The 13,081-nt window shown below is 49.3% G+C and overlaps 1 protein-coding gene across 2 annotated transcripts in view; it reads right to left on the bottom strand.

Annotated features, from left to right (window-relative positions):
* The window catches only part of BDNF (brain derived neurotrophic factor), a 79,791-nt gene extending 69,006 nt beyond the window's left edge, over positions 1-10,785 (bottom strand). The window contains exon 1 of one of the 2 annotated variants that reach the window (XM_088667977.1): positions 10,058-10,785. In XM_088667977.1, coding sequence (XP_088524103.1) covers positions 10,058-10,060 — 3 coding nt within the window. In that variant the 5' untranslated portion in view covers positions 10,061-10,785. Of the gene's footprint in view, positions 1-8,907; positions 9,419-10,057 lie in introns of those variants that run through there. The other variant, XM_088667970.1, reaches the window with a different exon arrangement.
* Positions 10,786-13,081: the final 2,296 nt, after the last annotated feature.

Here is a 13,081-nt window from a genome sequence, read left to right as displayed (position 1 = left end):
GCTGAAAGGAATTTTTTTTTATTTTGCATTGAAACAAAGTTGTCCTAACTTTACTTGGATACACTTTTTTCTTTAAAAAACAAACAAACCAAAAACCCACCAAGCTGCCAAAGTTGTTAAAAATGAAAACAGGGCATGCCATGTTAAGAATACATAAACAAAAATGCAGGATAAATGCATCCCAGGGATTAATAATCCATATATCATTTCCCCTGGTATTCCTGATTCCAATATTTCATGTCACCAGCGCATGTGCTACTGCAGCTGCCTATGACATACTTCAAAACTTTGCAGTGGACCACACAGGGAATGGATGGTGAAGTGATCACATGACCAAGCCACATCAATGCAACTTGCATCTTGCCACCTAAACAATGGTCATGCAAAATTGGCCCAAAAACTAATGTTGGGAGGACAAGCATTTCTTCAAAAGGGGGTCAGCATAAAACATCCTGTGTGGCAGGATCAATATGTCCCGTCCTCCTGATCAGAAATTAAAGGCTAGATAGGCTGATAGTCTGTAAGATGGTATACAGACTAGTTCCCGGGGTGGCCACCTTATAAGACAAGTTCTAAAAGGCATTTATTTATTAAATAAAGAAGAGAAGCAGGAAGAATCCAGAACGGTCACTTAAAACAAGGAGGTGTGAGGTTTATTGACCTCCAAGATTCTACAGCAGGAGGACTAGGTGGCTTGGAAGAAGAACAAGGATGAGTTCAGCATGAGCCCATCTTAACATGCCAGCACATTCAAGTTATGCTCTGCATTGAACTACCTCTGACTGCATCCTTCTTGGAACTATTGCCCCTATATAAGGGGCTGCAAAGTGGGAAATCAACATGAGGGTGTTCAAACGTACTGTGTAAAACAGTTACACTCCCCCTGGCCATCTGAAGAGTATATTAGGGGGAGAGCCAAGAGGCTACTGGCACAATATTGCACCACTGTGAGAGGAACAGAAACGGTATTTTTAATCTGTGTACTCTTCTGAATCCTATGAAATTACTACAACTGGCACGTTTTCCGGCAGCGTCTGAAGGCCCAAACGTTGAGATCTTTACTCAGCCCTATCGTTGGCAAACCCTCAATTTATTTCAAAGATTTGGCACAGCTTCTTTCACATGTCATATCGCTCTGCCAAAATCCTGTAAAGAATTTCTTTTGGCACTTCACTATCCTTTGCTTCTTCACAGGGATGTAACTAGGCTTAAATGGTCCCTGCTGCACAGAATGGAAGTGGGCCTCATGGTTGCCAACTCTGTGTGTTTGTGAGGTGTGGAAAACCTCCATCACCTGCACGTACTGTATATGTGATTCAAGGCTGCCCTAAGTCATTTTGCTGCCTGAGGCGGAAGGCAAGATGGCGTCCCATCACACTTCATCTGCAGAAGCTAACCCAACTGGGAGTTGAATTTTCCTTTGAGAGCATAAGAACATAAGACAGACCTGCTGAATCAGGCCAAAGCATCCAATCTAGTCCAGCATCCTGTTCTAACAGCAGTCAGTCAGACGCCTATAAGAAGGCCACAGGCAGGATCATCCCTCAGAAGCATAATGCTCCCCAACTGTGGAGGTAGAACATGGCCACCAGGACCCTTAAATTGCCTAACGCCCTTTTAAAGCCAACCCAGTTAATGGCCATCGCTGCCTATCATGGGAAGGACTTATCTGGGATAGATCAGATAGTTCAGCATGAAACTCTTAATCTCACAGTCATGAGTTCGAGCCCCATGTTGGGCAAAATACATCCCTACATTGTAGGGGATTGGACTAGATGGCCCTTATGGACCGTTCCAACTCTAGAATTCTATGATCTTTGACCTCCTGTGTGCTGCTGTATTTCCAACACTCAGCTTCATAGCCACAAGTTCTAGTGTTATGAGAGAGGGAGAAAAGGCTGTTCTCTAACCACTTTCTCCATACTGTGCATGATTTATTAATTAATTAATTTATTTATTTATTAGCCACCTATTTCTTCCAATGAGCTCAAGGTGGTGTAGATAGTTCTTGTCCTCTCCATTTCATCCCCTCAACAATCCCATGAGATAGGTTAGGCTAAGAGATGGTGACTGGCTCAAGGTCACCCAGTGAGCTTCATGACTGAGTGGGGATTCAAACCCTGCTCTCCCGGGTCATAGTCCAACATTCTAACCATTATGCCACACTGGCTCATTTTATACATGACCGTCATGTTGCCTCTTACTTTAAGGCCCCAAAGTTTTAACGCTTTCTTCTAGAGTTTCGCCATCCCCTTGAACATTCTAGTTGCTCTTTTCTGAAGATGGTGAACTTGGACTCTGGTGATGGCATCTGTAGCCACCAGGCCAGGTCACATGACACTCACAGCCTGAATCCTCCAGCATCTCCATGCCACCCCCTGCAACATTTGTGGCCTGAGGGAACTGTCACACTCTGCCTAATGGTAGAGGTGGTCCTGCATGTATTTGCTTTCTAAACAAAGAGTCTGTTTGCATGTTCCATTCCTCTAGGGAATACTTAAGATTTTTAAGTATACACCTGAAAAAGTAAAGTATCCATGCAGAGAAACAAGTATTTGAAAACAGGGATGCATAAAAGAGCTGAGATTGCATCCAGCTTCTTGCTGGGTTTGTGACCAGTGACAATACCAAGTTTGTTGCCATCTAATAGCTAAAATGGCCTAGATATGGATGTTCTTGCATCAGAAAGCTCAGAGTCTCATCCCAGCGCTGACCAAGCTCAGTTCTGACTCGCTTTAACAGCATCACATGAGCCCAGTGATTAGCCCCCCCTTCCTTTTCCTCCCAAGAGGTGCCAGCTATCCATATGGCATCTGCTTCAAAGCCATCCCATTGACAGGCTGCCCTGGAATAAACAGGCTCTGGAATGCCCCCACATGACGTCAACGGGACTACTCCAGAGCAAGCGGCTCGAGGATTGCAGCACAAGAATAGAAACAATATGTAAGCAGATGGAAATGTTAGCACTGCCAGGGATGACAGCTCACGAGCATGCATCACACATTGGTGAAATAATGAAAAATGGGTGGGCAGTTGTTATGCTATCTTCATGCTGCCCGTTATGTTTTTCTGACTCCAAAATCTGCTAGAGAACTGAGGGGGAACATGCTTGTTGCTTCTCAAGAGATATTTTCAGCTAAGCAGAGCAGCCAGAGTAAGGATTCTTTCTGGCTTGTGGGTGGAGGACAGACGCTTATATACATACATACATACAGATATATATATATATATATATATATATATATATATATATATATATATACTCTCTCTCTCACACACACACACTCACTCACTCACTCACTCATCAGAGCCTGTCTTAAGGGAATGTGGCAGATCCAATGAAAAGCGCTCAAAATTTGGGATGCTGTCAGTGGCAAAGGACAAAAAAAGAGTCACCCTTGTGGGTGAAACAGTCCAAGTCCCCTTGGACTTTAGCTGTGAGAGTAATACGAAGCTCCCTTTATATGTCAATGCTACGCCCTCCAGTGGGAAATAAATCACAATCAATCAAAGCTACAACCTCCAGTGGGAAATAAATCTTAGCCAACCTATGTATTTAATCTTAACAGGGCTCGTGGAACAGGCTCCTCGACACACACACACTCATTTTGTTTATCATAGGGTTGAGCAGCACATGTCATTTTTGTCGTGTGGCAGGTGCAGCATGAAGTGGCAACTGGCCACAAATAACTCCACTGGCAAAAGGGATCTGGAAGATCATGGGTCCCTCCAGCTCAGTATGGTTTGCATTGACTGGCAGCAGCTCTCCAGGGTTTCAGGCAGGGCACATTTCCATCCCTACTTGGAGATTGAGCCAGGGGTCTTTTGCATGGAAAGCAGATGCTCTGCTACTAAGCTGCAGCCCTTTTTGGCCATTGTATCAGGAATGCAATGGCCAAGATCCAGAGCACCTGTGAAAGCAAATATAGTGACCACAAGAGGGCTTCTTAGCCTTCTTTCCTTAAGCATCAGTATATCCATATCCCACTGAGGAACAGATGGGAGTTTTAAACAGAGGCAAGTTTTTAGAAGAAGCCTGTAATATAGGATAGAAGAAAGAGTTAAAAAAGAGAAGAATATACACCAGGCTACTGCTAGCAATTCACAAAGGGCTAGTTTTCATGTCCACATCCATCACTTGATCGCTGAGCTGTACTTGCACTCTTTTTCAGTGTTTCTCCTCATGCATAACCTGAGGCTGATGCGAGATTGCACATAATGACCGTACCCTCTGAGCAATGGGTGAAAGGGGCCTTCTTTACATGCACGCAGCTCTATTTGCCTTGAATCTGAATGTGCTCAGTTCCCACATTCAGATGAAAAGCCTATGCAGGTGTGGGAATACGCTGCAGAAGCTTCCCTCAGACCGTCAACCAACCTCACAGAAGTTGCGAAGATGGGGCCAATCCACCTGTTCCGTCTACACATGAACAGATGGTCTGAAAGGGCTTCAGATGACTAAAGCATATGTGAACTGCGGGAAACATTATTTGTGGGAGGAGGCTGCTATGGAAGTGCATAGCTCGCCCCGTTTTCTGGCAGATGTACAATCTTCCCCGATTGAGAAGAGGGGAAACCCATTCTTCCTACTTTCAAACTAGGAGCAGTACCATGTTGCTGATTGTTTGGCCCTTAAGAATAAATCAGTGGTGTATGTAGGAGGAAAACCAACTACAGCGGGGGAGCTTTGAGACCCATTTCGGAACTAGGATTCCCATACTGATAAAATACAGGTAAAATGTATGACAGTGTCCATGTACCAACTTGGTGATCCAGCTGTCCTTCCTGCCTAGCAGGACGTTATAAATGATTCTCTTCCCATGTGGTGCACTGCTGTGCTATGTGCAGAGTGTGATAAGATACCCCTTGGTACATGGCCTCTATATTTCTCCTAAGAGGCAAATCTAAAGCATTGAAACAGCAAATACTTCCTCCTCATTATGGTTTGTGACATTGCACTGGCAATGCGATTGAAACATATTGACTTTAGATTGCATGGGTTAATTGTAAAGGAGTTAGCTGTAAGGAATACTTGCATATTGATAATCAACAAGTTGTGTTCTCAAGTTACTCTGCTTAGGAATTGATTTCTAAAACTACAGTCAATTTCTTCAGAAGTACAGTACTGGAGTCAGTAGGATGAGTTGAGTATAACTTGTTTCTGGCCATAGCCCTAATCGCTCTCACTCCCAAATAAGTTTCATAGAAAGCAAAGCGTTAAACACAGTAAAGGATAACAGCTTACTTTCCTCACAGAATACGAAAAAGTTGGCAGGACCCACCATTCCATTGCTATGCTTGGTTCTACTTATTGTTGATAAGTAGATATTGCAGATCATGCTTTGTCAACCAGCTGCATCCCATATATTTTGGGCTGCAACTTCCATCCGTCCCAGCTGTATGATGTGGCTCATGTGAGTTCAAAACATCTGGAGGGTACCAGGTTGGAGAAGCCTGCTGGGCATTGCATGTGCATGGGTGAAAATCCACTTACTGTCCTCAGACTATTGTCTAGAGCAGTGGCTTTAAAACAGTCTTCCAGGGAACCCTGGGATTGTGTGAAAGCTCATTAGAGGTGCCTCAGAGAAGTCAGAAATGGTGGGCAAGCATCCCTAGATTACCAATCTTTCCTTGCATTGTGCAGCCATAGGGGAACACTGGACAGGTTCTATGGTGGACTCTTAGTCATAGAACCTAAGGCAACAGTGAGATTTAGCTTCGGGCCCATTGCTAGATCCCTGAAAGACTCAGCACACAGGCCCATGTGCATGTCCACATTTAAAGCACACAGCTTCCACCTGTTAATCCTGAGAACTTTAGTTTGTTAAGGGTGCTGGGAACTGCAGCTCTGTGAGGGGGTAAACTCATAATTCTTTGGGGGCAGTCATGTATTTTAAATGCCCATTAAATGCATGGTGTAGGAAAACCTGGGTTCAAATCCTGATTCAGCCATGAACTCTAATTTTAACTGGGCTCATAATGGCTACATCTTACAACCTATTTTCAAGGGCAGGGGGCTCTATTGCACAGCCTGCAAAGTAACCAGTACATTTTCTTCCCAAGCCAATATCTGGAATTACTGTAGTGTTAAGAACTAAGGGGGGGAGGGGTTTTTCTTCCGGACATACTTGAGTCACACTACATCTAGGTTTAGAAAGCTATGACTACTGTCTTTGGGCAAATCATTCTCTTGCACCCTCATCTGGTCATGTTGATGACTTATCTCAGGGGTACATATATATGTCCCACACCTGGACATAGCCAAGGGAGGGCAGCGGCCCCCTAAATCCATAAAAATGCTTAACTGAAGTTCTCTGCTCCAAAAAAATAAGCTTTCCCCCCTTAACAAAAATCCTGGCTACGGCCATGCAGGCACGTGTTCCACAACACTGTAGGCATGCTAGAAATGAACACCTCACACCACCTACCCCAATGTTGGCCTGGCTTTAGCACCAATCCTATTTCTCTACACAGAAGCTCCTTTCTGGACAACTTTGTTCGTGAAACCAGCTTATGTCACGACCACAAGGACTTGCTCCACCAGAAGCCACCGCGGCAGATCTTTAGCTTGGGAAGGAACTCCCCGTCCAACACACACACACACACACACACACACACACACACACACACACACACACACACACGTGTTCCCTGAGCTGCACAGCCCTCTCTACGCCATTGCCTCGGTCCATCTGCCCACCAAATGGGTAACTCCGCTCAAATCCCCATTAGCAACCGAGGCAGGTTCTCCACCCCACGCACGCACGCACGCACCGCAGCCTGGACTACTCCTCTCCCTGTTGGCGAAAGTCATAATATTGACTTTCCTAGCTCCTCCGGGCGCCAATTGGAACTCGGAAGAACCGGGGCTCAAGCGAGAGGCAGGGAGGCGCGCGGCGCCTTTAAGGGTTCCCTCCGCCTCCTCCCTCACTCGCTCTCCGCCCATCTCCGCCCGAGAGCTCTCAGCCCCGCCGATCCGTATTTAAAGGCGCGCCATCTGGGCAGGTGGGAGGTGCGAGTGATGCTGCCGCTGCCTCGGAGTTCCTTTGCAGCACGTTTGGGATTGCATCAGACCGAGCAGAAATCCCCCCTCCAGCGCCTTGGCCGGCCCGCTCCGCCTCCTCCTCCTCCTCCTCCGGAAGGCGATCTCCAAATCCGAACGAGGCGCTCCTCTCCCCGCAGGCTCCGCTTGGAGCGCCTTTGGGGACCCCGGGGTGGCTTCCTCCTCCTATTCTCCTCCGGCAGCGGGATCGCACCCGGGTCCCCCGCCCCTACACACCTCGACTTCCGACCCGTGCGTGGGAGGCCACTCTGTATCCTTCCTCCCCCGCCCCAAGCCACACCCTTTTGCGAAATCCTCTCTTCCCCCTCCCTGCCTGCCTGCTTGGGATTCTCCCTTCTTCCCTGAGCTACGTGATCGCAATCGCGCCGGAGGAGACACTCGCGGCCCGAGGAACTGCGCTGGGAAGCGGGTGGGAGGAGGAGGGAAGGCGAAGCCAAGGAAGATCGGCAGGCAGGCAGGCAGGCAGCAAGCGCGTTACAGCCAGCTAAAGCCAGCCGAATAGTCCCGGGAACAAAGAGCGAGGCCGGCCAGGTGGGATCTCTGTCTCTCTCGAAAGGGACAGGAGAAAGCGTGGGCCGGATCCAGCACCAACAGTCCAGTACACCCTTCTCAGTTTTAGCTCGGGGCGATGGACGAGCATGGCTTTGGGGGAAGGTAGCGGAGCGGCTGTCCCTGGTTCTCGTGCAGGCTCCCGGCTTCCCTTAAAGCCATCGCGCGCCTCCTGGCCAGGCTGGCGGTGGGTGAGGACTGGAGGCAGCTCCTCGCCGGGGGTTTCCTGCCTTTTCCCATTAAGCCCAGCACTCCTGCCTCCCTCTTTGCTCTCCGCGGATGAAGATTCCCATTCCCTCCTAGTCCCTACCCGGCTTCTTTCTCAACCCCCACTTCTCTGGGCACCACGCCGGACTGACGGATTTGAGGCTGGATCGGATCTCCGCTCCCAGCTACGATCCTTGCACTGGGCGGAGGGGGGTTTCAAAGGAGCGGGGAGACGATGACGACTTAAGGGGAAAGATAGAAATCAGGGATGAGACGCCCCATCCGCCCCATCACCGCCGCGCACATAGCAAGCATCTCTCTCTCTCTGTCTCTACCTGTGAGCAGCAGCAGCACTCACTGCTCCAAACTGCTGACTTTCCACAGCTTATTTTTAGCCTGGAGACTAAATATTATTAGCTACATTTCTACGTAGGAAGAATCGAAAGAGGAAAGGGGAGGGGAGAGGGAAGGAGGGGGGGGGAATAAAACACAGGAGGAGGAAGACTGCAAGAGAATGGAGTTTCCGCTGCGTTGATACGTTGGAGGGTTTAGAAACACCCCGCTGGAAAAAAAAATAAAACTGGCAACTAAAGTAGCTTAGGCGCTTTTGGAGAAGGCACCACACGTGAATGCAAGCGAAGGTATCGTCCATGTAAACACAGGAAGGCGATCGTTTGGAGAGGAGTTTCTGGAAAGCTGACTCCCCCCCCCCCCAAAGCGGTGATCGGCTTCTGGTAGCTTATCACTTGCCGGTGATCTCTCTGTCTTTGCGCCCATCTCTCTCCAGAAGACACACACTATCTCTCTCTCTCTCTCACAAACACACACACTGCAACCTGGGATCCAACCCCACGAGTTAACCCAACTCTTGGGAGTGAGCAATCGCGCCAGGCGCCTCTCCATCGCCTACCTTGCCTCTCTTCCTCCGCGCGCCCAGATCGGAAAGCAAGAGAGCACAAACTCAGCCAAGAGGAGCGAAGAAACCCCTCTCCCCGTTGCGGGGAGGACGGGTGGGAAGGCGCGCACGGACACACACGCACACCGGGAAGCAAGGAGGGGGAGGCGAGCGACCGGCGCTCTTTCCTTACCTTTAGTCACCGCTAACCCACAACCCGTGGCGAGCTCTTTCAGAAGCGCACTCGCATCTCCCAGAGTTGACCCGACCCGTCGGGGCCAAGCACCGGAGCTGCTTGCTCTCGCTCTCTGCCTTGCACTCCCCGCCGCTAGGAATCCGAGTCAATGTCAGCCCAGAAACCGGGACGCAGTTGAAACTGTGACAGGAGAGGGTTTGCTCCGTCTCTTTCTCTCTGTCTCTTTCTCCCTCTCCCTCCTCCTAGCCAGATCTTATCAGTGTGAGGGGAGGTCCACCCTAGCCGCCTTTTAAGAGCTCCGGGATTCGCTCCGGAGGGGAGACAGATACCTGGGGTGCCAAACCCATTGCCTCTCTCCAAGGTACTGATCGACACCCCCCTCCTCCCTCCTCCCCCACCCCTTTCTCCTCAACGCCCCAGGAAAAATGGGGAGGGGGCGTCGAGGATGTTCACTTTCACGAAGTGTCACTTGATACGGGTTTCGCCTTTTCTTTCCCTTTTCTCGGGCTCTGTCACGTGAAGCGAGCTTGGCAAAAGAGCCGGGCTGTAAATAGAAGATCACATGTTGAGTTTGCTTCACCGGGGCGGCGGGGAGGGGGTGGGTTGGAATCACCCATTACTTTTTTTTGTTCTCCTGCCTCCTCCCTACAATTGTCCCCCCTCTCAGCCCCAAACATCCCGATCCAATATCCCCCCCCAAGTGTCCATGTGAAATAACAACAAACACCCTCGCCACCATCATCCTCAACAGCAGAAAGGGTGAAAGTGGATCGCGCAGCCAACCGCTTTCCCAAGGAGAAACCCCGCTCCAAGTTTCTGATACGCAGCCTTAAATCAAAAAGAGCGTTGCCATTAAAGTTGGAGCCTCTTTAAACACACACAAACACACACACTTCCCGCACGCACGCAATTCATCTGAGACTCATATTATGCCTGGTGAAATTAAAGTGCTACCGAGTGGGGACGTCGGAGAGAGAGGAGGGCTGAGAGATTAATAATAATACTGTAATGCTAATAATGATGATAGTAAGGTGAGCTGTGAACTATTGTTGTCAGGCAACAGCCCCAAGCTTTACTGAGATCTACCTATCCATCATTTTTGAAACCACAAGTCTGGAAAATAACAATACCTGGTCTTGGTACTCACCATTCTTTCTTTGCTGTCCTGGCGACAGAAGTGCCTTTAAAATCCAGTCTCTCCAACAGATGCTGGGAGGTAATGTGTCTCGTTTGAAGTCATCATGTGAGAAGTTCTGCTCGGCTCAGTGGATCGCCCACCACTTGGTGTGACTTATGAATCTAATAACAACCCTTTGCAATATCCGCAAGCCTCAACTCTTCCACCACCTTGGTGGCTACAGGAAGGAAACGGAAAGCGACGGGCTGGCAGGGAGTTCTTTAAAAACCGATCTCGGATTTACGCAAACGCCTGAGCTCACAGACACGTTTTCTCTCCCCCTTTGGGTTCTTCTTCTTACGTGATCTTAATAAACGAGAAGGGGGTTGGCAACGAGACCCAGCTGGAACAATCCAGGGAAAGAAGTGGCACGCGGGGTGGGGAGGGGGAGAGAAAACGTGTCTCTCTCTCTCTTTCTCTCGCCCCCTCCTTTTGAATTGTCTCCCTCCCGACACGTGGGGAGTGGGCTTCAAAGTTCCCCGCCAAAGTCTTCTCAGGACACCCCATAGAACGCACGCAGGGAAAGAGAGAAAAAGTCCAGCTCACTTTACCTCTCTCTCCCTCCCCCCCCCCGCCCCTAACCCGTCTGGTGCGTGCAGGCGAGCAAGATGAGCCGGTTGGAGATTTGCATTTGGTGGGAGCAGGTAAGGAAGCAGCCGGCGTTTTCCCCCTTCCCCTTGCCGTGTCACTTTCACTCTAACTGAACACACGGACGGCACTCCAGGGACTTGTTGCATCGAGCGGAGTGGAGCCAAACAGGCGGAACTATGCAGGTGGCATGGCGAAGGGAGGACGAGAGGGAGGCAGGCAGATGGTGGATGGAGACCGGCAGACAGGTGCTCGAGGATATTTACATATACCTGCATACACATCTGAATGGCTGGCTCGCGGATGGAGTGCGCGCGCGTGCGTGTGTGCGCATCAGGGAAGGAAGACTAAACGACGCTCTGCGTTAGTACGCATGGGTGCCTATGGGGTTTAGGATCCAGGTACAGGAGGATTGATGATGGCCATGCGCAGGTACGCATCCCCGCACACCTGTATAATGATGGCGGGATGGATGGGTGTGTGATACCTGTGCATCATAAGCTCATTTGCTGGGGAATAAAATCATGAATTTCAACGCAGCTTACTTTCAAGGAAACATGTTGCAGTTCTATGCGCGTTTACCTGGAAGTAAGCCCTACTCCCAAGTAAGGAAGTGTGCAGCAAGACTGAGGCTGTAGTTCTTCACTCCATCCTTCAACTCCAAGGACTAACCCCTGCTCATTATAGCAAAGCATCGACCCCCTATATATCCACGATCTGTATCTGTCTCTTGCTCTCCCTATCACGCACCTTCTGTGCTCCGGCCTTTTTCGCAACCAGCCCGCGTTCCTTGCGAGTGTGACACTTTTGGTTCTGGACAATAGAGCTCTGGATCTTGGTCTCTCAGCTCCTCCAGAGATTAACCCAAGGGTCCCGGGAATGCCACCGGCCCCTCTTAGCCTCAGTTGCCCAAATCTTGAAAATGGGAATGGCAGAGCCCTCTTTCTCACATGTTGAATCACATCATGAACATTGTAGCACTTGAAGAAACCACCCATACGACATAAAAAAAGAACACTAGCTAGGAAAATATCCGGATCCATTTGGTTCTCTGGCAACTCCTGCATCATCTGGCAACCATCCACTTCTGGGGTTATCAATCCCTTAAGCAAGGGAATCATCTAGAGAAAGACACTCATGTTGCAGTTTACTCCCCATTTGGGATATTCGGAGAAAAGTAGCCAAAGGGTTGCAAGCCCCTAACTTGCAATCAATCAATCAATAACCGGCGGGGGTGGGGTGGAGAGGTGGCCCTCCAGTGAGTTTGCCTGCCCCATCGAGTTGTTCTGCTCCTTTCCATTTGGCGTTCCCTCTCTTCCAACGAGTCTCTTGGTTTGCAATTAGAAGCGGAGGCTCTATCGAAAGTTTGCCTGAAGTTGCCTGCAGGATGCCTTAATGGCTTCGCTGCCTCTTAGCTGTGAGTAACGACACTTGGTGTAGCCAACTTGGCGTCTGGGGCTGCGGCAGGGAAAGCCTCCGCTCTCTTCGCTGAATTGCCCAGAGAAACATTTTTTCCCATCTCTCTCTCTCCTCTCTTCCCGTAAATTGATTAGCAGCAACAGAGTTAATCCAATTATGGGATCCAATTAGGGAGTTGGTTTGCACTTGAGGATTACTGAGCCCCAGTGAGTCTCCCACCACGTAGGTAACGGGTGACTGCTTTCTCCACCAGCAAGCAGAGGGAACAAGATTTTGGGGGTGCTGGATCCCCAAGTGCATCCCATCGTGATGAAGCATTTCCTACATCTCATTCCGATCGGTGAGACTCTAAGCCCGAGGGATGGCGGAAGCCTGCTGCAGCCCTCTAGATGTTGAACTCCAACTCCCATCACCCCTTGGGCATCAGGGCCAGTGGTCCTGAATGGTGGAAGCCTTAGTCCAGCAACATCTGGAGGGCTCCAACCAAGTTCCCCATCCCTGCAGTGCAACAAATTTGGCAATGCTCTGGACCGCAGCCTTTGAGTTCATGTGAAGTCTGATGGGGGAGGAACTGGAATAGGAGGGACTTAAGAGATACCATCTCAGATCCACATTTGGATTCAAGGATGGTGAATTGCTTGTGAAGAGCATCTCTAGACTTCCTTTGCTAAGCACATGCCTGTAAAATTGAAAGAGCCCTTGATATGGTGCTGCTACCGTTTCTGACATAGGTAGGTAGATTGTGCTCAGTGGGTAAGTCTCTACTAGGAACTTTGATAGCTTTGACAAAACTGCCGTGGAGATAAGCATCATGTCAAGGCAAGGTGGATATTGTTAATAGGAAAGGAGCTAATTCATAGAGTCATGAAAGGAGATCTAGGCAATCCTGGCTGACCCACACGGTAGGACCACCTGTCTCCACAGATCCCTTTGCACCGACTACATTTGGTGTTTATTCTATTATTTTGGTAGTGACAACATTTCCAG

The sequence above is a fragment of the Zootoca vivipara genome, chromosome 1 (assembly GCF_965207765.1).
Source record: "Zootoca vivipara chromosome 1, rZooViv2.hap1.1, whole genome shotgun sequence".
Taxonomy (NCBI): domain Eukaryota; kingdom Metazoa; phylum Chordata; class Lepidosauria; order Squamata; family Lacertidae; genus Zootoca; species Zootoca vivipara.
Note: the sequence above shows the minus strand (reverse complement) of the source record. Positions and strands in the feature narration are given on the sequence as shown.